Source organism: Dromiciops gliroides, chromosome 3, assembly GCF_019393635.1.
Source record: "Dromiciops gliroides isolate mDroGli1 chromosome 3, mDroGli1.pri, whole genome shotgun sequence".
Lineage (NCBI taxonomy): Eukaryota > Metazoa > Chordata > Mammalia > Microbiotheria > Microbiotheriidae > Dromiciops > Dromiciops gliroides.
In genome coordinates, this window is record NC_057863.1 from 550,554,068 (window position 1) to 550,581,580 (window position 27,513).

Sequence of the window (27,513 nt, forward strand, 5' to 3'; positions counted from 1 at the left end):
AACTCAACATTGGAAAAAACAGTTAGTATTAATGAATCATGTAAAAAAAAAAAACCAAAACCCAATGAAAGGCATTATGGAGAACATGTATGACCAGAAAAGGAAGTAGGCCAGTTATATATTGAGAATCAGTATCAACAGATAGATCAGTGCTCCTAAGATCCTAGCAGAACAAGAATAAGGCCTTCCAAGTGCACTGAGAAGATTTCTGGATTTATTAGAAAATATGGGCAAAAAATTTAAGAGAACAAGAAATATGGGTAGATTACAATTTACATCAGCGGAGGGAGTACTCAAAACGACAAGATCACAAATCCATCAATGCACAAGCAATACACTTTGTTAGGCATTGAAGATGATAACAAAATTAGATAAACTATGCCACTATCTTCCAGGAGCTTAGAATACAATAGAGGAGATAAGATATATACAATTAAACTACAACATGATCAGTGTGCAGGGAAGGAATCACCTTTGTGTGATGAGATCAAGAAGGGCTTCTTCTGGGAAATGGCATTTGGCCCTAGATGAGAAATGGAAGGATGTCACTGGGCAGAAGTGGGAGATGAAGAAAGGAGAATTCCAAGACTGGTAAAATTATGAGAAGCAGTGGTAAGTCAGTAGAGTACAGGACATAATTGGGAACAGAAAGTAATGTGTTGTGGCTAGAACATGATGTATGTGAGAGGAGTAGCATGAAGTAAGATCTGGACGGGTGCTGACACAGTGTACCAGAGACAGCACACAAAAATTATTGCGCTGCCTGGCGTGTGTCCTAGAAGAGGCTGGTGGGGGCTCGGGGTATTGCCCTCATACTCAAAATGCCTTTTATTTCCTCATTAACCCTGTGACAACAAAGCAGCTTCTGATGAATGATAGTCTATGGAAAAAATTCTAGAATTCTTGCTCAGAAGGATTATTTTCATACGTCCAGTCATAAAGTACTAGAATGGCTGGTTGTTTTGTTTTTCTACTAAAACCTACCTGCTCTGTGGAACTCTAACAGATATAAAACCTCCCATCACCCAAAGCCAACAACTTCAACTTGTTTGGCCTCAGAAATCAAAAGCCTTTCTTCTCCCTCCCCCTCCTTCCACCAATGATAAAAATCATTAAGTTACCTGGTTGTAAATTGTTTGATGTAATTTCAGTCCTCTTTCGTGAAGCTGCAACTAGAGAAGAAAGAAATGACAACTTCAACATTTAGATAACATGTTTATCTGATACTAACAGAAGGACATTCACATTTCCAAGGAACCTCATAGTTGGCTCAGTGCTTTCCTCCCAACAGCTCTGGGGAGCAGGAAATGGATATAACCATTTCCACTGAACAGACAAGGACAATGAAGCTAAGAGGTGAACTTGATCAGGGTCACAAAGATGGAGCCAACACATGATTCAGGGACTCTTTCCCTCAGTATCAAAGCTATATAATTAAAGAACTTGATCAAATATTTCACGAGAACCTTTCATTGAAAATGTCAAACAAAAGGCAAACTCAGGGAATGCCCCAGGCATCAACCTTAGCGCTCAGATAAGTCCCTGAGAAAAATACAGTTAAATTAAGAAGGAGCCTGAGGGGAAATATGGGAAGACTTACATAAACTGATGCAGAGTAAAAAAACATACACGAGGGGCAGCTAGGTGGCGCAGTGGATAGAGCACTGGCCTTGGAGTCGGGAGTACCTGAGTTCAAATCCAGCCTCAGACACTTAACACTTACTAGCTGTGTGACCCTGGGCAAGTCACTTAACCCCAATTGCCTCACTAAAAACAAAACAAAACAAAACAAACAAAAAAAACATACATGAGCACAACAAAACTGGCAGGAAAATATAACTGAACAATGTACGATTATAAAAATGGGGTTTGACCCTAGAGGAGAAGTAAAAAAACTTATCTCTATACTTTCCTTGGAGAGGTGAGGGACTACAGGTATGGAATGGTGCATATGTTGTTAGAAAGTGGTCACTGCGCTGGCTAATCTTACTCACCTCTTTTTCCTTTTTCCTTCTTTGTTAAAAGGAATGGGGGGCAGCTAGATGGCGCAGTGGTTAAAGCACCGGCCCTGGATTCAGGAGTACCTGAGTTCAAATCTGGCCTCAGACACTTGACATTTACTAGCTGTGTGACCGTGGGCAAGTCACTTAACCCCCATTGCCTAAAAAAAAAAAAATAAAAAAAAAAAATAAAAGGAATGAGAAGGAGAAGTAGGATTTTTAACTTTATCTTTCTTGAGGTCTTTCCCTTTTGTTCTGATTCTTCTTTCATAATATAACTAATGTGGAAATATGTTTAATGTGACTGTATATATTTAACCTATATCAGATTGCTTGCTGTCTTGGGGAAGGAAAGGAGAGAGGGAGAAAAATTTGGAACTCAAAATCTTATAAAAATGAATGCTGAAAACTATCCTTAGATGTAACTGGGAAAAAAAATTCTATTAAGATTGAAAAAAAAAGTAGGAGTATATTCAGAAATGAATAGGATATAAGTGCAAAAGGCCAAAATAAAACTAAAAGGCTGTGTGAAGGAAGAGCTAAAAAATAAAAAATTCATCTACATTTCAAAAGCAGGACCCCCCACCCCCACCCCCCCAACACCTATCAAGTGTTAGGCCTTCAACCTCAGAAGCATTAAAAGCCAGTTAATGCTTGAATCAGTCCCAGGTGCTATGTACAACAGGGGAGAACTTTCATTAAGGCATGACAAAGCACACAAACAGAAACATTCCATCACAGACACCTCTGAAATCCGAAAGGATGAATGAACAGAGCACAGAAGGCATCAGTTCAAACTGTAGCTGAACAAAAATTCCTTCCCCAACAAGTAATAGTCCAGTCTTTTCTCAAAAACCTCCACCAAAGGGCCCTCCAGCCTCTGAGGCAGTCCCTGGTTTTGGGGCTAGCTCTAGTGTTTAGGAAGGTTCTCCTTACATCCACCTTCAATACGTCTCTGTACAACTCCTACCTTCTGCAGCCAAGTACGGTGAGTGTCATCCTCTTTCCAAATGACAGCCCTTCAAATACTCCATCATGGTACCATTGAGCCAGAGCTAGAAGGCACCCCAGAGGCCAGCCACTCCAATCCTCTCGTATTTTAGAGGAGAAAAATCAAAGCCCCAGGGAAGTTAAGTGACCTGCCCAAGGTCACACAGATGGGGTGTATCAGAGGTGGTTGAACCCAGGCCTCTGCAGCATTCAAGAATTCTGCAATCCCCCTGTCCAACCATAATCTAGTGATTTTCCACTTCTCCCTGTTTTTCCCTTCTGAAATCCTGCTTGTTGTCCACACTGCGACCTCCAATCAGGTCTCTCTCAGGCCGTCTAGCCTGCACTTGCCGCTCTCTCCTTTCCCCATACCAACCCTTTGGTGAACCAGCTGAGCTCTACACCGTCCTTATTCTCTTATCATTTCACCAACTGTGCCCTGCCAAGACTCAGCCTTCTCTCTCCATCTTCTTCTCGATCAGAACAGAAGAGAATCTGTCGCATGTTTTACTGAAATCTAATTTATAATCCAGATGGCATTCTCATGCCAGCCAGTCTGCATATACTGTCAAAGAGGGTTATGAGGTCAGTCTGATATGACCTGGTCTGTAGGAGGCTGTGCTTCTTTTTCCAATCACGCTGACCTGGGCACACACGCAGAGACCCTTACAGAGGGATGCATACACGACACGTATCAGATTGTGTAAACACCTAGACTTGCTCAGAGGTGCACAAATGCAGACATTTAGAATCACACACATGTGCACACACAAACACATTTAACAAATACACATGAAGGCAAGTATATATGACACAGAAACAACACTGGAAGACATACACACATCTTGAAACATGAAAAACAAAAAATACAGTGATCTTGACCTCAAGGAGTCAGGGCTCATAGGGGTCATAAAAGACTAATCACATTATATAAAAATCCCTATTTTTCACTTCTAGAAAATTACAACTTCTGAAACTAAATCCAAAGGCTCTGCCCAGAAAAAGAAACACACACACACACAAGATACATCAACAACAGTTGGAACCAAATTTAAAAGAAAAGAAAACTGTCCCTAATTTATTATGACAATTTTATTTACCATTGCTTTTATAGCTGCTGTCCGTACACGAGGGTCCTGATCCACGAAATAATCCCCTATAATCTTCTGAACGTCTTTGGTAGCCAGGCCTTCAGCATCCTTGGCAACATTTTTCTCCAAAGAGCCCAGATTGCCAAGTAATTGCAGGCACTTGTTTCTTACCCCATGAGAGGTGTCAGTGAGATGCTACAATAAGAGGAAGAAACCAAAAGATGCTACTGAGGTCAATTAATTTTTAAAAAATGTTTTAATGCAACTTTATCTTATTTTCAAGATCAACATTCTTTCCTTCCCTACCTCCTTCCAACCCCACCCCCACCTCAATGAGATGGTAAGAAAAACAAAACAAACCCCATTAGAAATGTAACAATTCTCACAATGGTCATGTCCAAAGAAATGTTTCAACCAATACTCTTGAGTTCATCACTTTTTGTTTGTTTTTGTTTTGGGGGGCAGGGTCACATAGCTGGTAAGTGTCAAGTGTCTGAGGCTGGATTTGAACTCAGGTCCTCCTGAATCCAGGGCCAGTGCTCTAACCACTGCACCACCTAGCTGCCCTAGAGTTCATCACTTTTTAATGGGGGGGAGGGAGGGAGAAGCACAGTTGCAACATTTCATCATGAATCCTTTGAACTATGGATGGTCATTGTGTTGACTAGTTTGTAAATCTTTGAAAGTTGTTTGTCTTTACGAACTGTTGCTATTATATAAACTATTCATCCATTCTCCAACTTATGCTATCACAAAAAGAGCTTCTAGAAATATTTTTGTATACGTAGGTCCTTTCTCTCTCTTTTTTAATCTCTCTGGGGTACAGACCTAATAGTGGTATCACTGGGTCAAAGGGGTATGGGAAGTTTAGTAACTTTTTTTTTAAGCATTCTTTTTTTTTGGGGGGGGGGGCAATGAAGGTTAAGTGACTTGCCCAGGGTCACATAGCTAGCAAGTGTCAAGTGTCTGAGGCTGGATTTGAACTCAGGTCCTCCTGAATCCTGGGCCGGTGCTTTATCCACTGTGCCACCTAGCTGCTCCCAGTTTAGTAACTTTTTAAACATGGTTCCACCTTGCTTTCCAAAATGGCCAGACCTCTTTATGTGGTGGCAAGGAATTGGAAGTTGAGGGGATGTCCATCAATCGGGGAATGGCTGGACAAGTTGTGGTATATGAATACAATGGAATACTATTGTGCTGTAAGAAACAGTGAGCAGGAGGAGTTCAGAGAAACCTGGAGGGTCTTGCGTGGGCTGATGATGAGTGAGATGAGCAGAACCAGAACATTGTACACAGTATCATCAACATTGAGTGTTGATCTACTGTGATGGACTATTTTCTTCTTACCAATGCAATGGTACAGAAGAGTTCCAGGGAACTCATGATAGAAGAGGATCTCCAAATCCAGGAAAAAAAAAAAAAAGAATTGTGGAGTACAGATGCTAAATGAACCATACTATTTCTTTTGTTTTTGGTGCTGATATTTTTCTATTTTGAGGTTTTTCGTCATTGCTCTGATTTTTCTCTTATAACATGACTAATGCAGAAATATGTTTAATGTTATTATGTGCATGTGTGTGTGTGTGTGTGTGTGTGTGTGTGTGTGTGTATATATATATATATATATATATATATATATATATATATATATATATATATATATATATATAAAACCTATATCAGATTACCTGCTGTCTAGGGGAGGGGGAGGGAGGGAGGGAGAAAAATCTGAAATTGGAAAGCTTGTTTAAACAAAAGTTGAGAACTATCTTTACATGTAATGGGAAAAAAAATATTTTATTAATTAAAAAAAAATGGCCAGACCAATTCATAGCTCCACCAGAGTACATTAAAGTACCCATTTTTCCATAGCCCCTCCCATGTCTGATAAGTATGAGGTGGTACCTCAGACTTATTTTAATTTGCATTTCTCTAATTACTAGTGATTTACAGCATTTTTTCAAAAGGCTACAGACAGTTTGGCTGTCTTCCTCTGAAAACTTCCTATTCCTATGCTTTCACATACTGTTAATTATGGAATGGGTTTTATTCCTATAACTCTGAATCGATTCCCTTATATATCTTAGAAATTAGACCCTGATCAGAGAAAATTGCTTGCCAAGATTTTTCTCATTCATCTGTTTCACTTCTATTTTTCGGTCATATTTGATTTGTTTGTGGAAAAACTTTTCCATTTTATGGAATCAAAATTGTCCTTTTTACCTTCTGTAATTCATGCTCTCTCTCATTTGGTCATAAACTCTTCCCCTCTCCATAGATTTCACAGGTAAAATTTCTTCCTCACTCCACTAATCTGTTTATGATGCCACCATTTATGTCTATGTCACGTACCCACTTGGAGCTTATCTTGGAAGGTGGCATGAGATTCTGCCAGGCTGCTTTCTAGTTTTCCCAAAAGTTTTTGTCAAAGAGTGAGTTCTTGGCCCAGTAGGTAGGATTTTTTAGTTTGTCAAACACTAGTTTTGATAAACTTTTGAGTTTATCACGTAAAATGAGCCTCCTACTGTGCTCATTTGCTTCCATATATGGTACACCTGATCTATGTTCCACTGATCAATGTCTAGTTCTTAACCTAACAAATAGTTCTGATAATTCAGTGATTAACAATGAAAGCTATGATGTCAACCTAAATTGAATTTCACATGCTAGAAGTTCATTTCATCTGAAATCATATTCAAGATCATATGAGAAATTCTTTCATGTCATTTAAACAAACTACCTGCCATCTTCCCCCTACACATCTTGTCCAACTCTAACAAAATCAAGGTAGAAAAGTTATAAAACTTCTAGAAATTCATGTTTTAAATTTAACATGGAAATAATAATAGCAGCTCATCTTCCTGTAATGCTTTGTGGTTAACAAAGTGCTTTCTTCATAACACCTCCATAAGGCATATATTGCAAACATTATCATCTCCTTACAGATGTTGACAATGAAGCTCTTAGGGATGAATGAAGCAGAATCATGCCTGTGTACACCAAACTATTAAACAGCAAGGCAGGGACCAGAACCCATTGTTTTCTATGCTACGATCTGACGTGGGTCAAATTTCAATGAAAATTACCTAGATTTCACACACAAGACAGGAGCTAGCATGGCTTCATTTAGAACAGGTCACGGCCCAGTCCTAAACTGAGCTATATCCCCTTCCTGAGAGGGAGGAACAGATCAAGGTGTGGGAGAAGAAATATATTTTTGGACATGGTCAGTATGTGGACTGGTTTTGTGACTGTGCTTTTTTGTTACAAAACTCGTTTCTCTTTCTTCCAATGTGGGGGACACAGGGAGAATGGGGTACCAGCAATAATGTTACACAGAGAAAAAAAAGAGTGTTGGAGCAAAGATCAGAAAGACGTTCAAAAGCAAGGACAGACAAGCAGCAAAGCTTTGAAAGGAACAAATTTATTATCTATCTTTTTAAAAAGCAAGTTTTTTCCTCTTGTTCTACATATATGCAAGTTTCATTTTTTCTCTTTTGATGTTTGTTAGGTGTAGAATAAAATAAAAATTTTAAAATAAATAAAAAACAGTCAAGTTTGTTAATCTGCCAGATTGATCTCATTTCCTTTTATGGTAAGGTTATACTGGGGTAGATCAGAGGCTTGTTGTAGACCTAAAATTCAGCAAAGTATCGAACAAAGTCTCTCACGATACTCACATAGATAACACGGAGAACTATGGCTGGCTAGAAGAGTCTTCCATTAGGTAGTTTGGTGACTATTTAGTTGAATAACTAAAGCTAAAGAATAGGGAGAGTAAAGCTAAACAGCATGACGAATGCCACGGATTTTGTGAGAACAAGTTTCAAAGAAATTAATGAGAATACCATGGACTAAAATTTCACATTAGTTAGCCCAGGATGGGTGAGAAGCTCTCAAAAGTTAAATTCTGAATGCACAAAGAGAAACCATTTCTAAAAGAACAAGAAGAGGGAGTTGTCTAAGGAGATCAATGGAGGAGACCCTGAGAACGCACTGACCAACCTAGACTTTTTTTTTTTGCAGGGCAATGGGGGTTAAGTGACTTGCCCAGGGTCACACAGCTAGTAAGTGTCAAGTGTCTGAGGCTGGATTTGAACTCAGGAACTCCTGAATCCAAGGCCGGTGCTTTATCCACTGCGCCACCTACCCGTCCCACCAACCTAGACTTTTAAAAAGTACATATGCTGGATAGAAGCAAGGGATCCTTTTGAGAGTATGAATCAAAACGCATGGCAATGTCTGTGATAACTTCATCAGCATTATTAAAGCTCAGGTCAAAAAAAACAAAAAGGGTTTTGTTTTACTTTTTAAGCTTTATTAGAGAGAAAAAAAAAAGGACCAAAGAAACAACAGTAGCATGGCCTGAAGGAGCTAGGACAATGAACAGTGGAGAGAATGAAGAGGTAGCCAACTCTTATTTTGCTTGTTTTCTCTACCAAGAAGAATTATCTTGGTCTCTGAAGGGAAAGAGCAAGAATGATTGATAGGAACAAAGACTCAAGATAAGTGGAATGATAGTAAGTGAGGGTAGAGACATTACTGCCCCCCCAGAGAAGGTGAGTGATGGGGAAAGAATATCCCCTCCTCTTCTGTCAGTGGAAGGAGTGGTACCTATTTGTCTTTGATAAGTTCAAGTCACCAGAACCTAACAACCAACCAAGGTAATGAAAACTCTTGCAGGGGTGATTGCTGAGCCATTATCACTGATCTCTAAAGACTGTGCAAAGTTACTGGTATGTTGAAGAACAGATGTTCTAATTTTCAAAAAAAGGGAAAACATTCTAGTATACAAATTACAGTCCAAAAATTGTGACTACAATTCCTGGTAAAATTCCAAAATGTATTATATTAAAAGGATAATTGGTGATCTAGACAAGAACTCATCATTAGCCAGCATAATTTAAGTAATAAATATTTTTATTTTTTAAATCATAAAATTTATTATTTTCCAGTTACATGTAGTTTTCAACATTTGTTTTTATAAGATTTCTAGTTCCAAATTTTTCTCCCTCCCTCCTTTCCTTCTCCCCTCCTCTAGACAGCAAGCAATCTGATATAGATTATATATGTACAATCATATTAAACATATTTCTGCATTAGTCACAGCATAATTTCTTTTTATCCCTTTTTTTTTGCAGGGCAATGAAGGTTAAGTGACATGCCCGGGGCCACACAGTCAATAAGTGCCAAGTGTCTGAGGCCAGATTTGAATTCAGGTCCTCCTGAATCTAGGGCTAGTGCTTTATCTACTGGGCCACCTAGCTGCCCCACAGCATAATTTCTTTAAGAAAAAGATCATGACATGATCAAATAAGAGATAGAGAAAATCATGTGAGATAAAATAGATAATTTTGATAAAATTAAACTAAGAAGTTTTGCACAAACAAGACCAATGCAGTCAAAATTAGAAGCAAAGCAAGAAACTGGGGAAAAAATTTTGACAGCAATTTTCTCTGATAAAGGGTTCATTACTCAAATATACAGGGAACTGAGTCAAATTTATAAAAATAAAAGTCATTTCCCAGTTGATAAATGGTCAAAGTATATGAACACAAATTTATCAGCAGAAGAAATCAAAGTTATCAATAATCATATGAAAAAATGCTCTACATCACCAATAATTAGAGAAATGTAAATTAAAACAATTCTGAGGTACTACCTCACATTCATAAGATTGGCTAAAATGACAAAAAGGAAAATGACAGATACTGGAGGGAAATGTGGAAAAAACAGGCACACTAATGCACTGTTTGTGCAACCACCCTGGTCCAACCATTCCGGAAAATAATTTGGAAATATACCCAAAGGGCTATAAAACTGTGTATATCCTCAGATGCCAATACAAGCCTGTACCCCAAAGAGATAAAAGAAAAAGGAAAAGGATCCATATGTACAAAAATATTTACAGTAGCCCTTTTTGTGGTGGCTAAGAATTGGAAACTATGGAACTATGTTCAGCTGGGGAATGGTTGAACAAATTATGGTATATACAAAGTGGTGGAATACTATTGTGCTTTAAGAAATGATGACATGTAAAAAAGGGAAAAGGACCCACATGTAGAAAAATATTTCTAGCAGCTCTCTTTGTAGTGGCAAAAAAATGGAAATTGAGGGGATGCCCATTAATTGGGGAATGGCTGAACATATTGTAGTATATTAATATAATGGTATACTATTGTTCAATAAGAAATGATGAGCAGGCAGATTTCAGAAAAACCTGGAAAGACTTATATGAACAGATGCTGAGTGAAGTGAGCAGACCCAGGAAAACCTTGATAGTAACAGCAACATTGAGTGATGATCAGCTGTAATAAACTTAGGTCTTCTCAGCAATACAATGATCCAGGACAATTCCAAAGAACTCATGATGGAAAATACTCTCCACATTCAGAAAAAAACAACTGTGGAATCTGAATGCAGATTGAACCATACTAGTTTTACTTTGTTGTTGTGTTTTTCTTGTCTGATGTTTTCCCCTTTTGTTCTGATTCTTCTTTTACAACATGACTAATGTAGAAAGATGTTTAATGTACATATATAACCTATATCAGATTGCTTGCTGTTTTGGGGAGGGGGAAGGAAAGGGGAAAAAATTTGGAACTAAAAAATCTTATAAAAACGAATGCTGAAAACTATCTTTACATGTAACTGGAAAAAAATACTATTAAGATTTTTTTTAAATGATGAAATGGATGGTTTCAGAAATACCTGGGAAGACTTATATAAACTGATGCGAAGTGGAATGAGCAGAACAAGGAGAACATTGTACATAGTAACACCAATATTATAACAATGATCACTGTGACAGACTTAGCTCCTCTCATCAATACAATGATCCCTGACAATTCCAAAGAACTCAAGATTAAAAATGTTATTCACAGGGGCAGCTAGGTGGTGCAGTGGATAGAGCACAGGCCCTGGAGTCAGGAGGACCTGAGTTCAAATCTGACCTCAGACATTTAACACTTACTAGCTGTGTGACCCTGGGCAAGTCAACCCCAATTGCCTCACTTAAAAAAAAAATGCTATCCACCTCCAGAGAGAGGTGCAGACTGAAGAACTTATCTTACTCCCCTCCCCACCAGAACCTGGGTAATATAGAAATATACTTTGCATAACTTTATATGAATAATGGGTATCATATTTCTTGTCTTTTCAACAGGTAGGGAAGGAGATAAAAGGAAAAATTGAAAGTAAAAATTAATAAAATTAACCAAAAAAAGGGAAAAAACCAGATCATGACAAACTAACCCAAATTTCTTTTTTTTTTTTTTTTAGTGAGGCAATTGGGGTTAAGTGACTTGCCCAGGGTCACACAGCTAACAAGTATCAAGTGTTCGAGGCCAGATTTGAACTCAGGTACTCCTGACTCCAGGGCCAGTGCTCCATCCACTGCGCCACCTAGCTGCCCCTTAACCCAAATTTCTTAATTGACAGGGTTAGTGGTCAGGTAGATGAAAAGCAGCAGCACCAGGGAAAAGACAGAATGCAGTTTTTGGAAGCCAAGAACATGTGGCTTCCAATCCCACCTCTGACAATGTAAGTGACTTGTTCATGTGGCCATGTTAGACCAGTGGCCTCCAATATGGAGTGTACAAGAAAATGGACTTGGTGGGGATACAGAAATTATTAGAACTGAGGAAGCAGAATAACTGAGCAGCCTGCTTATAGGCACTGTGCCTCCCTCTGCTGCCCTCCTTCCATAAGCTTCTTATTCAAGTGCTTCTCCTTGGAAAGGCACTTAGTTATTTTCCACTGGGCCCCTGGTCCTAGTGTACCTCTGGCTTAAGCAAAAAGGTTTTCTGTACTATTGATAAAATGGAAAATAATTTTTAAAAAGCTTATTTCATTTTATCTCACATTTTCTAATTTCTGCTTTGTGACTGTTTTATCATGTACATATTAGTAGTTATTTATATAATTTATAAAGATACAGTATTGGGGTCACATGCTCTTTTTTTTTTTTTTAACTTTATGGGTATATACTCTAAAAAGTCTAGAAATTACTAGGCTCAACAACAGGACAGTTAAGTGCATATGGGAATACTCAAATGGTCAGAGCCAGGGAGTAGCCATTCCTGGTTTGATGTCAAATTAGAAAGTGGTTTCTAGTGGAATATTCCAAGAATCTGTCCTTGGCTCTGTGATAGTTAAAACAGGACCACCTATTTAGAACTAAAAGAGACCTTAAAGCTCATATAGCCCAAACTCTTCACTTTATAGATGAAGGTACTGAGGTCCAGAGAAATTAAGGACTTGCCCAAGGTCACACAGATAGTAAAAGCCAGAACTAGATTTGAAACCAGGTCCTCTGACTCAAAATCCAGTGCTTACCAATGGGTTAGATAAAGGTACAGGTTGAATCCTTATCAAATCTGTGGGTAAAGACAAAGCTGGAATAGATAAGTATGAGCAATGGGTAGAGGTTGCAGGTAGGCAGATTTGTGCTTGATGAAAAGAAAAACATCTAACAATTAGAGCTGCCCAGAAGAGGATAGTTTGCCTCTAGAGATGGTGGGTTTCCCTTCACCAGAGGTTTTGAGCAAGAGCCCAATGACCATTTGTTGGATATGCTATAGAATGAAACCTTATTCCTGTACAGATTGTACTGGGTGGCCTGTCAAGTCCCTTTTAAGTCTGAGGAGTCTGCAAGTAGGTAATGAATCAAAGTCAACCTAGAACTGGTGTCTAATGGAAAGTCCTCCAACCCCCTAGATATAGTCTGGGCCTTGTGCCATTCAACATTTTTTTTTTTTGCAAGGAAATGAGGGTCATTCAACATTTTTTTTTCAGTGACTTGGCAGGAAAGAAATAAATATCAAGTTTTTTCAAACTGGAATATTTCAAAAACTTGATACAAATTTGGCAGAAAATAAGAATCACACCATTATCTTTATATAATATACCACCAAAAAAAATTTCCAAAAGGCTAAACACCCAAATATAAAAAATCTTTATCATAAAAATTAGAGAATAAGTTACATAATTTTATAACTGGACAAGAGGGAGAAATCTTAAGTCACAATTTGGAAAAATTTATAAAGGAAAAAAGACAATTCCAACAATAAAAAATTAATAACAATGCAACGAAAACAAGATATGAACTGTGGAGAAAAACTCAAAAACGCTGCATTAGATATTTCTCATCAAAATCTGCTATTTCAAATCTATCGGAAATTTATATAAGATTATAAAGCTCTTGGAGAATAGGGATTGTTTCATTTTTTTGTATTTGTATTCCCAGCACTCATAACACTATAACATAGTAGGCCACTTGCTGATTAGATTGACTAAAAATTATTTTCTAATAGTTAAGATCTTCTATATCAAAGGATATAAAAAAAAATTGTTCTTAAAAGCAGAAACAAACCATCAAAAGTCACTTGAAAATGCATCAAAGATCACTAATAAAATTGGGGAGGGGGATGAGACAGAGTTAAGTGACTTTCCCAGAGTCACACAGCTAGTATGTGTCAAGTGTCTGAGGTCAAATTTGAACTCAGGTCCTCCTGAATCCAGGGCTGGTGCTTTATCCACTGCACCACCTAGTTGCCCCACTACTAAAATTAAAACAACTCAATGAGTTACCATCATATTTCTAAGCTGACAAAAAAGGCAAAAGACAAAAAAAATTCATTTTTGCAGGGATGTATAGAAATAGGTATGCTAATTCACTGCTAGTGGGGCTATTTATTGCTTCAACTATTCTAGGAAACAATCTGAAATTGTACAATTCATACCCTGTGAGGCAGCAATTTCACTTTTAGAGGTTTATACTCTAGGGAAGTTGTTAAGATGAAAATGTACCAATATAAAAATATTGCAGCACTTTTTTTTTTCCCGGACATCAAACCTCCATAACTTTTAGGTGCATAGAAACTGACCACACCATTTTCAATCACTGACACAGTTAGTGGTGAATACCAAGTATATAGAGCAAGCATAGTTACAGCTAATTTTGTTTGTTATAGATGAATGGGAATACTGCAGCACTTTTTTTGGGGGGTGGGGCGGGGCAATGAGGGTCAAGTGACTTGCCCAGGGTCACACAGCTAGTGTCAAGTGTCTGAGGCTGCATTTGAACTCAGGTCCTTCTGAATCCAGGGCCAGTGCTTTATCCACTGTGCCACCTAGCTGCCCCTAGCACTTTTTTTAATAAGAAAAAAAAATGAGAAAAACCTGTGTCTAACAACTGGCTAGGTAAATTGTGGTGTGTGAATTTAGTAAAATAATATTGCACTAAAAAGAACGACAAATTGGACGAATACTAAGACATATGTGAAGACTTAATGAAATGTTAGCAATGAAAAAAGGGGAACAAAAAAAAACCCCCAAAAAACCATTGTTCCCATTGACCATAGTTTTGTCAATTTCATAGTAAAATATGGACTCAGCCACAGGGAGAGCATTTAACCTCTCAATATTCCAGCCAATTTTCTATGAGTGTAAGCTACAGATGAGTTGCATATCTGTACCATTGAAAGGAATTTCTAAATAGAGTTAACCATGCTGATGAACATACTACAAATAAAATACAACCATAGACTGTATGCTAAGATAAATCTTTCTCATATGCCACTGAACAATACTGAAGGTAATCACTGGAAACAACCAGGGAGAGAGGAGCATAAAGAAGAAAAAGTATAAGGGGTAAAATGAGGGAAATAAACAATTAACTATCATAATTCTGAATATAAATAGATGAACTCTTAAAATGGAAGAGGTCAGCAGAATAGATTAGAAGACAGAATCTAACAACATGTTTATAAGAAACACTCAAAACATAAAGACAGTTAAAATAATGGGTTGGAACAAAATATATTATTTTGATTCTAACTCATATGCACTCCTAACCAATCATAGATAATTCCCAACACAAATATTCTACAGTTAAATCATCATATATACAGAATGACTGGAAAATGGGGTGTCCCTGCTAATCTAAATAACTGAGTTACTATATATATACTATAAATTAGCCAATTTAAAAAAAATTAGAATATTGTAAGATGCACTAAGTCTCAGTTTCCTGTTTGTAAATTACATCTAGTGTCTACACTTCATTGTTGTCATAAAGATCACATGAAATAATGTATGAAAAAAAAATAATGTATGTAAAACAGGGGTGTCAAACTCAGTCCAGCAAAACTGCCAGAACCAAATTAAAATGTAATTGGGATATACTTAAAAATAAATTACAATACAATATTACATAGATAAAGCTAATTTATAGTTTTTAAAGTCAGTATGTACTACAGGGATCTATTTCTATTTGAGTTTGATACCCCTGATATGAAACATCTTGCAAACCCTAAAGTCCTATTTAAATATCAACTATTAATTATTTACCTACCTCATGGGCTTGTTGTGAGGAAAGCACATTATAAAACTCAGTGTGAATTATCTCAATCTATTACTAGAATTTTCTGGGTGGCTAAATTCTTCAACTTCTTATAAATTTCTCTTTACAAACTGCACAAATCATTCATTCCTTCAACATTTATTAAGCATTTGCTACATACAAACGTTTGCCTAAACCTTGATTTGGGTGTCTTTCCAATTTAAAAAGTTAAAAATAGCAACCTGAGGGGCAGCTAGGTGGCGCAGTGGACAGAACACTGGCCCTGGATTCAGGAGGACCTGAGTTAGAATCTGACCTCAGACGCTTAACACTTACTAGCTGTGTGACCCTGGGCAAGTCACTTAACCCCAATTGCCCTACAAAAAAAAAAGCAACCTGAAAAATAAATATTTAAATCAAATCCTAAAAAAAATGGAAAAAGATGATTCATGATAGTTATCTCTGTGCTTTATGTCCCTTCCTAGTGAATGATTCTGTGACCACAAAGGATGCTGTATTTGCATGTCTCCTGGTGCCCAAAATGATCATCAATACACAGGAAGCACTTAAAAAGGGAATATTGAACAAATGACTGAATTCCTTACCACTTTTCCTACAGTTAAAAGTTTGTGCTCCTGAGCTCATTTTCTTTGAAACAAGGTTTCTAACAGTCCACAGATGCAATATAACACAAAGAAAGAACATTTCACTTAAGGTGATTAAGGAAATTAACACTAATAATTAACAATTGCTGAAACCCCAACAGTCCTGCCAAGTACTACAGATGAAAGGATCACCTTGTACTATTAAAAATCACTTTAGAAGCAAAGGTCCTGAGTCTTCAATACAGCAGAGGCAAATCCAAAACCCATATGACTCATGATTTAAAAAAAGGGAGAGAAGCTATAGCCTAAAGAATGGCTATACAAGGGGACAGAAATAATTAGCTCCCACCACCACTGACCAGCACCATGTGATAACACACATGCTACCTACAGAAACTCAAACTGGAATGAAATCACAGTTGGAAAGGACCAAATCCCTAACTTTAAAATAATTTTTTAGAATGAAGTCCCTTTCTTACTGTGCCTATCCTCAAAGGAATGAATCAATCAGGTCCCAAAATAGCTACCTAATTCCACAGCTATTTTGGTTCTTTTTCTTCTCAGAATCTTAAAACAATCTTTTGAAAAGATATTTATGAAGCACTCAGTGCATGAAGTGTTATGTAAATACTATGCATAAAAGAATGTTGATTAGAAACCAAGATTAAACTAGAAGAATGAGAGTTCCTATTTATAAAACATCTTATGGTTTCCAAAACACTCTACACTGGCCCTGTAGAGTAGGTTAACACATATGTCATTATCCCCCTTTTCAGGGTGAGGAAGTTGGGCTCAGATTAAATCACAAGAGAGCTCTAGCTCTACTCCATCTTGGCCATGACACCACAAATCTCACAAGGATGCTAGGAAGAAACTAAAGGGTACAACACAGAAGGGAAATCAAGTCTAACTGCTTGACTAATACTCTCATCATAACTTCAAAAATGTATGCTGGGGCAGCTAGGTGGCACAGTGGATAGAGCACCGGCCCTGGAGTCAGGAGGACCTGAGTTCAAATCCGACCTCAGACACTTGACACTAGCTGTGTGACCCTGGGCAAGTCACTTAATTCCAATTGCCTCACCAAAAAAAAAAAAAGTATGCTACCTATTTTTTTTTTCAAAGTTAGTTTAATTACTTCATTACTGAGATAACTATCAATAATAAACTGGTTTCAAAAGGGAAAAAAAAGATATCAGAAAAAATATTTCGGCCCTGGAGTCAGGAGTACCTGAGTTCAAATCCGGCCTCAGACACTTAACACTTACTAGCTGTGTGACCCTGGACAAGCCACTTAACCCCAATTGCCTCACTAAAAAAAAAAAAAAGAAAAAAGAAAAAATATTTGGAAAAAATCCAAGAATTCTTACTCTTGACACTTACTAATTATGTGATGCCAGGTACCTCTCTGAGCCTCAGTTTTCTCATTATGTAAAATGGAGATAATACAAGCACTATCTACTTCATAAGATGGTCGTGAGGAAAGTAAACCTTAAAACATTTTATAAATGTGAGTTGATAGGGACAGCTAAGTGGTGCAGTGGATAAGGCACCGGCCCTGGATTCAGGAGGACCTGAGTTCAAATCCGGCCTCAGACCCTTGACACTTACTAGCTGTGTGAGGCAAGTCACTTAATCCCAATTGCCTCACCCCCCCCAAAAAAATTGTAGAAAGCATATGAATAAATGGACATTTTTTTTAAAAAGTGAGTTGATGAAGGAATATCTACAAACAATCCAGGGACCTATGATTTTCCAAGTCAAGGTTTTCTAAACATCTTTGTTTTTGTTTTTCCTGTAGAGTTTTGGTTATCTCCCCATGTAAAAAGTTAGTTAGCATCTTAATCAAATTAATGCAAAGTAAAAATGAAATACTCTTTTAGAGATCATAAAAAAATAGACTTGCTAACTTTATGCATGAAAATATAAGACACAGAGACCAATTTTAAGTTTATTTGAATCAGAACTATGGAAGACACCACTGTATGAGATAATGCATAATAACATATTAAAGGATTGTTTTTAAAAACTCACTCTCTTACCTTGCAGGCAACATCAATCAGTCGAGCTTGAACAGCTGGATTCTCTGGAAGTTTAGTTCCAATTGCCAACAGTGTGTCCAGAAGCTGAGCAAGGACTTGATGAGATTCTAGAAGCAAAGTGGAATTACAGAATACGAAAATGAGGTAACAGCATAGGTTATATCTACTTTGTCATAAGAGTTTGGGAGTTTAAGTCTTGTCTCTCCAAATAAAATGCGGGCAGAGAACAAGTCAAATTATCCTACAGTCTTCCTTGCACCCATCATGATGTTAAATACATAGCAGGTACTCCATAAATACTTCTGAATTGATCTTAACCAAATGAAGTCTTTCTTATGGGAGAGGCAGCATGTTCAGTGTTGAGAGTTTAGCCTCAAAGCCAGGAAGACCAAGGGCTCAAGACTGGCTCTGAAACTCTGGACAAGTCACTCTAAGAGCAGCCTCCTTATGAGCTGTCACCTTGTGAGCTGCCTCCACTGCGGGGGACAGGAGGGTCTTAATTGGTTCCCTAAGCCAATGAAATTATAGGTTCAGTCCCTATCCAACAATTAAGAAGGCAGCTATTAAGCCAGACTCCCTGGTGCTGAAATTGCATCTCAGGAGGATGTTATACACTTTCAGTGCAAAGAGCACAGCAGATTTAGAATCAGAAGATTCTGGTTGCTTTACCACAAACTGACCAGTGCCACTGTGCCTGGATCCCTCACTATATATGTGAGAAAACATTTCCAGATTGGATGACATAGTGTCTGTTTCCTTCCAGATTCATGAGCCCACTGCTGACTTCTCTTTTAACTCAAATTCTGTCCCTCTGGATTCATATCAATCAATTTATGTTCAATCATTCATAATCCAGTGCAGGGACAATATTAACAGGAGAGAAATGAAATCATGAAGTGGAGCACTAGAATGGAAATACTAAATATTTCAAGGAGAATCAGTCTTTCCTCTTACAAAGAATATAAAATTGTTGTCCCACTTAAGAGAAAGGATGAAGCCTGGATCACATTATTTTGTTTTTCCTTTTGAATATATTTTCCAGGAAAAAAATTCATTTAAGACAGAGTAAGTAGAAAGAGTCCTCGATTGGGTTCTAGTCACAGCTCAGCTCTTACATCTTTCAGTCCTCAGTTTCATTTGGAAAGGTTAGATTAGATGAGCTGAGATCACTTTCTGTAACTGTAAGAACCTTACAATCTACATATATGAAATTCACTCAATCTCAACCAGAATATTTTTCTTTAGGAAAAAGACATGTCCTGTACCTAGGCAATGAAATAACTTTCATTACTTAAAAAAATTTCCCCCTCAATCTTTACTAAATAATTCCATTAGAAGCTATAATTATTACAAATGTTATCACAGTGTAACTTTAGCATAAAAAGATTCCAATAAGCACTTAATAAATACTTGATGGGAGTGACTTCTCTATTATCTCTGTTGAAGATACCACCATCCTCTCACTCAACTAGACCCTTATATAATAACCACCTTCACTTTCCACTTAGCCAATCCACTGGATTTCACATCTCTTAGCAATGGTCCCCAGTTACACAGCCACCACCCTAGTTCAGGCCCTTATATTACTCACCTGGATTACTAAAATCATCTTCTAATTGATCCCCCTATCGCAAATCTCCCCCATGCCAATCCAGCCTCCATAGAGCTACTAATGTGATTTTCCTAAAGCTCTGACCAAGTTACCACCCCTCAAACACCTCACTGCCACTATTACCACCCGTCAATGAGCTCTAATCGTTCCCTATTAACTCCAGGGTTAAATATGAAGTCCTCCGCTTCTTAACCACCAGGCCCCTTCCTACTTTTCCAGTCCTCTTAGAATCTATGCCCATCCGCAGTCAACAGCCTGGCTACGTTGGCCCATCAGCAACTTTTCAAATGTGACACTCCATCTCTTACTGCCTTCTGTGCCTCAGATGCTTTCTCTCCTCACTCCCACTTCCCCTTTTCCCTGGCTTCCTTCAAGATTCAGCTCAAATCCACCTTCTAAAGGAGGCTTTTCCCTAGTCCCCTCAGCTGCTGGAGCCTTCCCCTCTAAAACCATCTTGTAACAACTCTGAAATTATATCCTCTGTTATTTACACATTGTCTTCCCCAACAGAATGTGAGAACCTTGAGGAGAGACACTGCTTTTGCATTTTTTGAATCCCTAGGCTTAACACAGTATCTGGCACACAGAAAGAGCATAATAAATGCCTGTTTGCTAACAGAATGGCTCACTTTTCCAGATAACACTTCATGTAACAAATCAATATAATGGATAAATTTACATATTCCATCAGAATTTATTTGACTATCTACTCAATCTTATTCTTTAAATGTTGCCTAAATATTCCTGGATTACTAAAAATAGAGCTACTCTATTTGGAGACAACAGACCTTAAATATGTCAAATAAATAAAAGTTCACACTTTTAAAAAAAAAATTAGAAGAAATAGCTATTCTCAAAACCTAAAACTTAACTATTAAGGTACTCATCTCACTAATAGATTATTCCTAAAATATCTTGTTTCTCTCACACACACACACACACACACACACACACACACACACACACACACGTGTGTGTGTGTGTGTGTGTGTGTGAGAAACAGACAAGCAAGCAACATCAAACTGTTTCCCACTGTGCTCCACAACAGAGAACTATCAGCAGGCAGAAGCAAAAAGAATGAGAGGGAAATCAATTCTACATGAGGGGAGATGCAGTTAAATGGAACCAAAATGAAAAGTGATGCTTGTTACCATGGCACCTCCTGTAGTGGGGATCAAATCTCAACCAAGGAAAATGCATTTCTCTTATCAAGAGTCTGCTGGCAATTCTGTCACCATCAGAAACTTTGAATAACGGGAATCAAAGGTCTCTGCTCTGGCCATTGCTTGCAACTACTATAACTTACTTTCATTCTGAAGGGTGTTAATAGCATCATCCATGATACAGTCTGGTGAGAATCCTGCTGTCTTTGATAACAACCCCAACAATGAAGCTATTTTCAGTCTCACAGATGCATCATTTTCCTAGAACAAAAGAAGTAATTGTTACCTTTGTACTCTTCTTTTAACTAATCATAAATCAGCAGACTAAAGGAAGTAAAATATTAGAAGAACTTCAGAGGACTGTGTAGTCCAAGGCTTTTGACCAGAACCACTGCCTTTGGAAGAGAGAACTGGGGCTCTCCACCCATTCCACCACCTAGCTGCCCAGTGAGGGTGTATAGAGCATTGGCCTACACAATGCTACATCCAACTTGTCAGTACTTAAAGATCTGGCATTTTGATAACATAGTTACTCCATTTGAAAATCACAATGGTTCTCTAAGTTAGTGCACCACATTCAAGAGCCTTCAGCGAGTCATCATCTTTTTGCTGGCTGAGGGTCTTCCCTTGATGTTGATGGCTGCTGAGTGATCAGGGTAATGGCTGCTGAAGGCTGAGGTGGCTGTGGCAATTTCTTAAAATGAGACAACAATAAAGTTCAATTGACTCTTCCTTTCACTTGAACACTTAAGAGGCCATTGCAAGGTTATTAACTGGTCTAATTTCAATATTGTTGCATCCCAGGGAATAGGGAGGCCCAGGGAGGGGGAGAGACTGCTGCTTGGTGAAGCAGTCAAAACACACAACATTTATTAAGTGCATTGTCTTTTATGGGTGCACTTTGTGTGCCCTCCCACAATCATAACAGTAACATCAAAGATAACTGATCACAGATATAATAATGATGAAAAAGTTCCACAGTATGGGCACCCAGGAAGTATCTGTTGAGACCTTTCTTTTACACCATCATTTCCTCTAGCTCTCTTCTACTTCCAATCTACAATTTAGTCAACTGTCTTAAGCTGATTGAGATTAGTAGGCTCTTCCAGAGGTTTACCACTCTTCTGATCCAGACTTGGAGAACCCAGAATCCCCCTCCACTCATACTGAGATGTGGGGCAGCTAGGTGGTACAGTGTATAGAGCACGTGTCCTGGATTCAGGAAGACCTGAGTTCAAATCTTACCTCAGACACTTAACAATTACTGTGTGACCCTGGGCAAGTCACTTAACTCCAATCGCCTCACCAATAAATAAATAAATAAATGAAACAAACAAACAAACAAAAAAAGACTTCAGTAGTAATCTTCTCACCTTGTAATAATGTTCCAAGAGAATTCTGACTACTCCCTCCACACTCTCTGCCTCCACTGGTTTCCGAGCAAATTGAAGGAGATACTGCAAGGCATCTGCTGGTGAAGTGGCTTTGCAGAGATCTATGTGGAGTGCAGCCGATTTACTTGGTTTTGTCAGCCGGAGTTTCTTGGTTGCAATCTCTTCATGCTGTTGCTGCAATGGATCAAAGCAGATTATCTTGGTGAAGGAAAAGAAAAAAATTTAAAATACCTCTAGCCAATTCTCTGAGTTCTATAGATTCTTTGTATCTCCAGTGATAAGCAGTACCTGGCATATTGGGAAGCACCCAATAAAGGCTTGTTAACTAATTCCATGATACTAACCCCCTCCCCTCAGACCTAGCAAGGCAGCTACACGGTACAGTGGATAGAGTGCAGGGCCTGACATCAGGAAGACCTGAGTTCAAATCCAGCCTCAGACACATACTAGTTGTGACTAGTAGTACTAGTACTGTGTGACTATGCAAGTCATGTCACTCTGCTTGCCTCAGTTTCCTCATCTGTAAAATGAGCTGGAGAATCAAATGGCAAACCACTCCTGTATCTTTGCCAAGAAAACCTGAGTCAAGAAGAGTCAGACATGACTGAAAAAATACACTCATACACTGCTTAAAACTTAGAACACAACAGATATGTATTAGCATCATTGTGACTGACTCATCCTTAACTCCTTCCTTCCCTTTACCCTGACCTTATCCAATCAGCTGATTCTATGCCCACATCTCTGCCACCTGTCTTGTCTCCACTCATACAACCACCCTAGTTCAGATCTTCATATCCTTTTGTTTAAACTATTGTAAACCTTTGTAATTGGTCTTCCTACATTCAGACCCTCTATTCTCTGACCCATCGTCTAAACAACTGCCAAGTGATATTCCTAAAATAGAGTCTTTAGTATATTGTGTTGGTACCTAGTTGTCTGAATGTCATCTCCCCCATTAGACTGTGAGCTTCTTAAGGGAATGGACTGATTTTGCCTTTCTTGTATTTCCGGCACACTAATGCTAGCTAACTTGACCATTTTGTGTGTGTGTGTGTGTGTGTGTGTGTGTGTGTGTGTGTGTGTGAGAGAGAGACAATTGGGGTTACACAGCTAGTAAGTGTTAAGTGTCTGAGGCCAGATTTTAACTCAGGTCCTCCTGATTCCAGGGCCGGTGCTCTATCCACTGTGCCATGTTAGCTGCCCCTAACTTGACCACTTTTAACCGTCTCATCCTGAAGCTCAAGAAGTGGCTCTTTACTGCCTCTTTGGATGAAATATATAAAAAGCCTCTTGGTATTTAAAGTCTTTACCACTCTGGTAGGCCCTGTCTTTAAGGCCGATTATGTCACTCCTCCTCCCCAGTACAATCGAGCCAAACAGCCCTAATTGCTGTTCTTCACTGGCCACATTCCATTTGCAGTCTCCATATCATTACACAACCTGTCCCCCAGGTCTGGAACGCTCTACTTCCTCACCTTGACTTCTCAAAAGCTTTGGCCAAGAGCCACTTTCTACAAGAGGCCTTTTCTGCTTCCTTCAGCACAGGGCCTGGGAAATTAGCTCCTTGTTTATTCTGCATATACGTCCTATCTACCCTCCTGTGTACTGTCCTGTCTCCCCAATAAAACAAAACCACACTAAAACTTTCAGGACGTCTTGCACGGTTCTTTGAGGGCAGAGGCCATGGAGCTTCGGTCTCTGTACCTGCCTGACATATGAGCAGCTTACGAATAAATGCCCGCAGAATTGTGCCCTCTGTCCGGCTAGGTAGGTAGCCCGGGTCGACGAGTTCAATCAACTCATGGTCGAGCCGAGCTGATCAAGGCCCAAAGAGTTCGGGTGACTATCACCTGCCTCTACCACAAACTGAGATCCTTGAGGGCAGGGAAGGTACCTTGGGTTCCGTTATCTTTTCCCAGGACTGAGCTACCTCAGCAGGCTGGGCCCGGAGCAAAAACAAAAAGGCAAAGTTAGCCTTGACATGAGCCTCAACTTCCTAAAAATTACAGTTCTCAATGTGTGTGTGTGTGTGGGGGGGAGTGCTCGGGTATGGGCTGGACCAGGGGGCTTCTGAAGTCCGCCCAACTTATTACAGCCCTGACAAGAAGGCATAGAGAAAATCGCTATGCTCATTTTACAGAGGAAGAAACTGAGGTTCAGAGAGAGAAGGGATCGGAGAGTTAGATGCACAACTATGACCCAGGTGTCTTGACTACCACGGGCTGACTGGGCCTCGAGAGACACCCCCCAAAGGGTCGCGCCCCGGGACCTGCTCCCCAGCCGCTGCCGCGGTCCCCCAGTCCGAGGGACGTTTACCTGCACGACCTTGGTGAACTCTTCATATACTCGCTTCTTTAGATGAGCAGCCATGGCGGCAGCTGGGACAAACAGCACCCCCCTTGCCGCCTTTCTCTTCCGGCGCGGCTCTTCCCGGCCTCCGTAGCCTTGACCGGGCCCCCACCCCCTCCAGAAGCGGAGAGGTTGGCTGAGGGCGGGTGGGAAAGGGAAGAGAAGGTAGGAGCTCGAACTGGGACGCCACTATCCCACAATGCAGCGGGGAAGGAGAGGCGTGGCGTAGCAAACGTGCTCTTCCCTCCCCCCGAGGCGCTCGGTCTCCCGCGCCCGCCTCGACTCCCCCCGCGACAATTGAGCCTCGTGCGTCTGCGGGAATGAAAACAAGGGGAGAGATGGGACAGGGGAAGAGGTGGAGAGGTAGCTAGAGGAAGGGGGCGTGGCTTAGGCGGGCAGGTAGCCAGTGAACGAGTGCGGACGGCTGCGGCGGGTGGTAATTGGGTGAGAGCTCGTGGGAGGGGCGGGACTGAACCTGGAGCGAGCGGAAAAACGAGGAGCTGGATTTGTCCCTGGAGCTGGGGCATCTGTTGAGTGAGTTAGGCCCTGGGTGGGGGCTGGGCCCGGAGTGAAATAGTCCAGGTGGGATGTAAGAGAGGATGCCAACTAATTTGGGCGGAGTTTGTGTAAAAGGGAAAGAGGGAGAGGAGCGTGGGGGAATGTATGAAAAGGGAGAATATCTAAGGGAGGAGGGAAGGGGATAGGAGATGTGGTGAGGGGGCAGTGGGGGGGTGGAAAACGGGAGAGGGGGTGGGAGGAGTCAAGGGTGAGGGCTGGGGAGAAGGAGAGTGAGGTAAAGTAGGGGGAATTGGGAAGGGTGGGGGATTAGGAAAGGCGGGGGAAGGGAGGGGGCGTGGAGGGATCTGGGAGCGGGGAGATGTGTACAGGGAGGGGAGGGCGTGGGGAATAGGGGTGAGGTGGGGATAAGAGAAGGGGTAGGGAGTCAGTTATGAAAGGGAGGAGGGGATATGTGGGTGGGAGATGGGGGTGGGGAATGGGCTGGGGGAGGGAGGATGGTGAGGAGTAAAGAAGAGGGGTTGGGAAAGTGGTGGAGGATGGGGGTGAAGATGGGACTGAGGAAAGAGGGAGGGAATGTGAAGGGGAGAGATGGAGGAGGAGAGAGTGGATAGGGAGTTGTAAGGGGGGAGGAGAAGGATGTGAGCTTAGGTGGTGGGGGTGTAAGGAAACTGAATGTGGGGGAGTGGGGAGAAAGGGGGAGGGTGGGGAATATCTGGTGGGGAAGTGGAGGGGGTAAGAGGGAAGGGGATGTGTGAAGAGGAGGGGGGAGGGGAATTGGTAGGGGGGAAAGGGAAGGTGTGGGACAAGTGAGAAAGAAGGGTATGTGAGGGGCCAAGGCACAGAGAAAAAGGGAGTGGGTGCAGTGGAAGTATGTGAAGGAAATGGGGGGGTGAGTGTAAATTGGAAAGGGATTTGGGGAGGATCTGTGAGTCGAGGAAAGGGAGATATACTCAGAGTATAAATATCCTTCTGGTTCTTGAAGGCTTTGCCAGCCGCAGAACACAAGTTCTGGCAGACCCTACCCAGCTGCAGAGGATTCTAGGATTGGCCTATCAATGAATTTTGTCATTAGAGAATCCAAATTGGTCCCATCACCAGCAGGGGGTGCCCACATGATGAAGTCATTCTTAGACTATTTCTGGGGTATCTGCAGAATAGATTGGTTAAGAGAGATGGGAAGAAAGGAATCTAGTTAGAGGCCATGTGTGACATCAGTTTGTGACAGAGAAGGAAGAGGACGTTAACCTAGGGTGGTAGCAAGAGACAGAAGTACGGCTTGGCATGGTAGTAAGAACACTAGCCTAGGTTTCAAAGCCCACCCATGGTGCTTATTACTAGTGTAAGGGTAGCCAAGTATCTTAACTTGATGAGCTTTGATTTCTTCATCTGTAAAATGAGAGAGTTGGCATGTATAACCTATATCTGATTGCTTGCCACCTCAGAGAGGGGGGTGGGCAGGGAGGGAGGGAATGAGAGGGAGATAGAAGTTGGAACTCAAAACTATAAATGAATGAATGAATGAAAATAATAGAAAAATAAAAAATGAGGGAGTTGGACTATATGGCTTCTGAAGTCCCTTCCAGCTCTAGATTTATTGGTTCTCTAGCATTTCAAAGTAGTAGGAGCTCAGTATTGGAGGAATTTAAAGAAGGGAGGGAGATGGGCAAGACTTAAGAGTTCATACGTTTTAGAGTTGGAAGATGCATCAGAGACCATCTAGGCCAACTGCATTATTTTAGAGATGAGAAAACAGAATATCTTAGTTAAATGACTTGACCAAGATCAAAGCTCAGATTTGAACTCTGACTTGACTAAGGTTTTGAGTTGGTGTGAGTGGGAGACTGAAAAATGCCATTAAATTAAAAAAAGTCAGCAGGGTCAGGAGGTTTGGGAAAAGGTTGTGAGCTCAGGATGACTTATATTAAGTTGAAAGAGGACCTGGAGCTTGGAGCAGAGGGAAGAAAAAGTCTTGGGAGTCATCTACGTAGAAGCAGTACTTGAAGTTGAGAGTGTGTGTCTGTTCTCTGAAAAAAGGTACTGAGAGAAGATTAGCAGTGTAATGATTGAATCTTAGTTATTCAACTGGGGAGCAAGAGAAAGTGCCAGGGAAGGCTGAGAGTCTAGTCCAAAAGTGTATGGCAGCCAAGAATTTCGGGGAGGAGAATCTTTGCCATCCTTACCCCCATGCGACTTCTGGAAAAGCGGTAAGAGAACAATTAGGCAGCAGGCTAATGCCTCTAGCCTTTGGAATGTCATAGGGAATAAAGTGCCTGATTTTCTCTTAGTTATCAGGATTCCCATCAGCTTTACTAATTCCCCTAAACTTCCCACACTTTGTGATCAGTACTTTAGCAGGTGTTTGTATGAAAAATGAAACTTGTATAACAACCTGTTCTAACTC

General features: G+C 40.1%; 1 protein-coding gene across 1 annotated transcript in view; it reads right to left on the reverse strand.

Annotated features, from left to right (window-relative positions):
- INTS4 (integrator complex subunit 4) overlaps window positions 1-24,892 on the reverse strand; it is a 97,150-nt gene extending 72,258 nt beyond the window's left edge. Inside the window, exons 1-6 of the mRNA XM_043994795.1 lie at window positions 24,561-24,892; window positions 22,221-22,415; window positions 20,991-21,108; window positions 18,073-18,179; window positions 4,091-4,276; window positions 1,122-1,172 (exon numbers count right to left, since the gene is read on the reverse strand). Coding sequence (XP_043850730.1) covers window positions 1,122-1,172; window positions 4,091-4,276; window positions 18,073-18,179; window positions 20,991-21,108; window positions 22,221-22,415; window positions 24,561-24,614 — 711 coding nt within the window. The 5' untranslated portion in view covers window positions 24,615-24,892. The remainder of the gene's footprint in view (window positions 1-1,121; window positions 1,173-4,090; window positions 4,277-18,072; window positions 18,180-20,990; window positions 21,109-22,220; window positions 22,416-24,560) is intronic.
- Window positions 24,893-27,513: the final 2,621 nt, after the last annotated feature.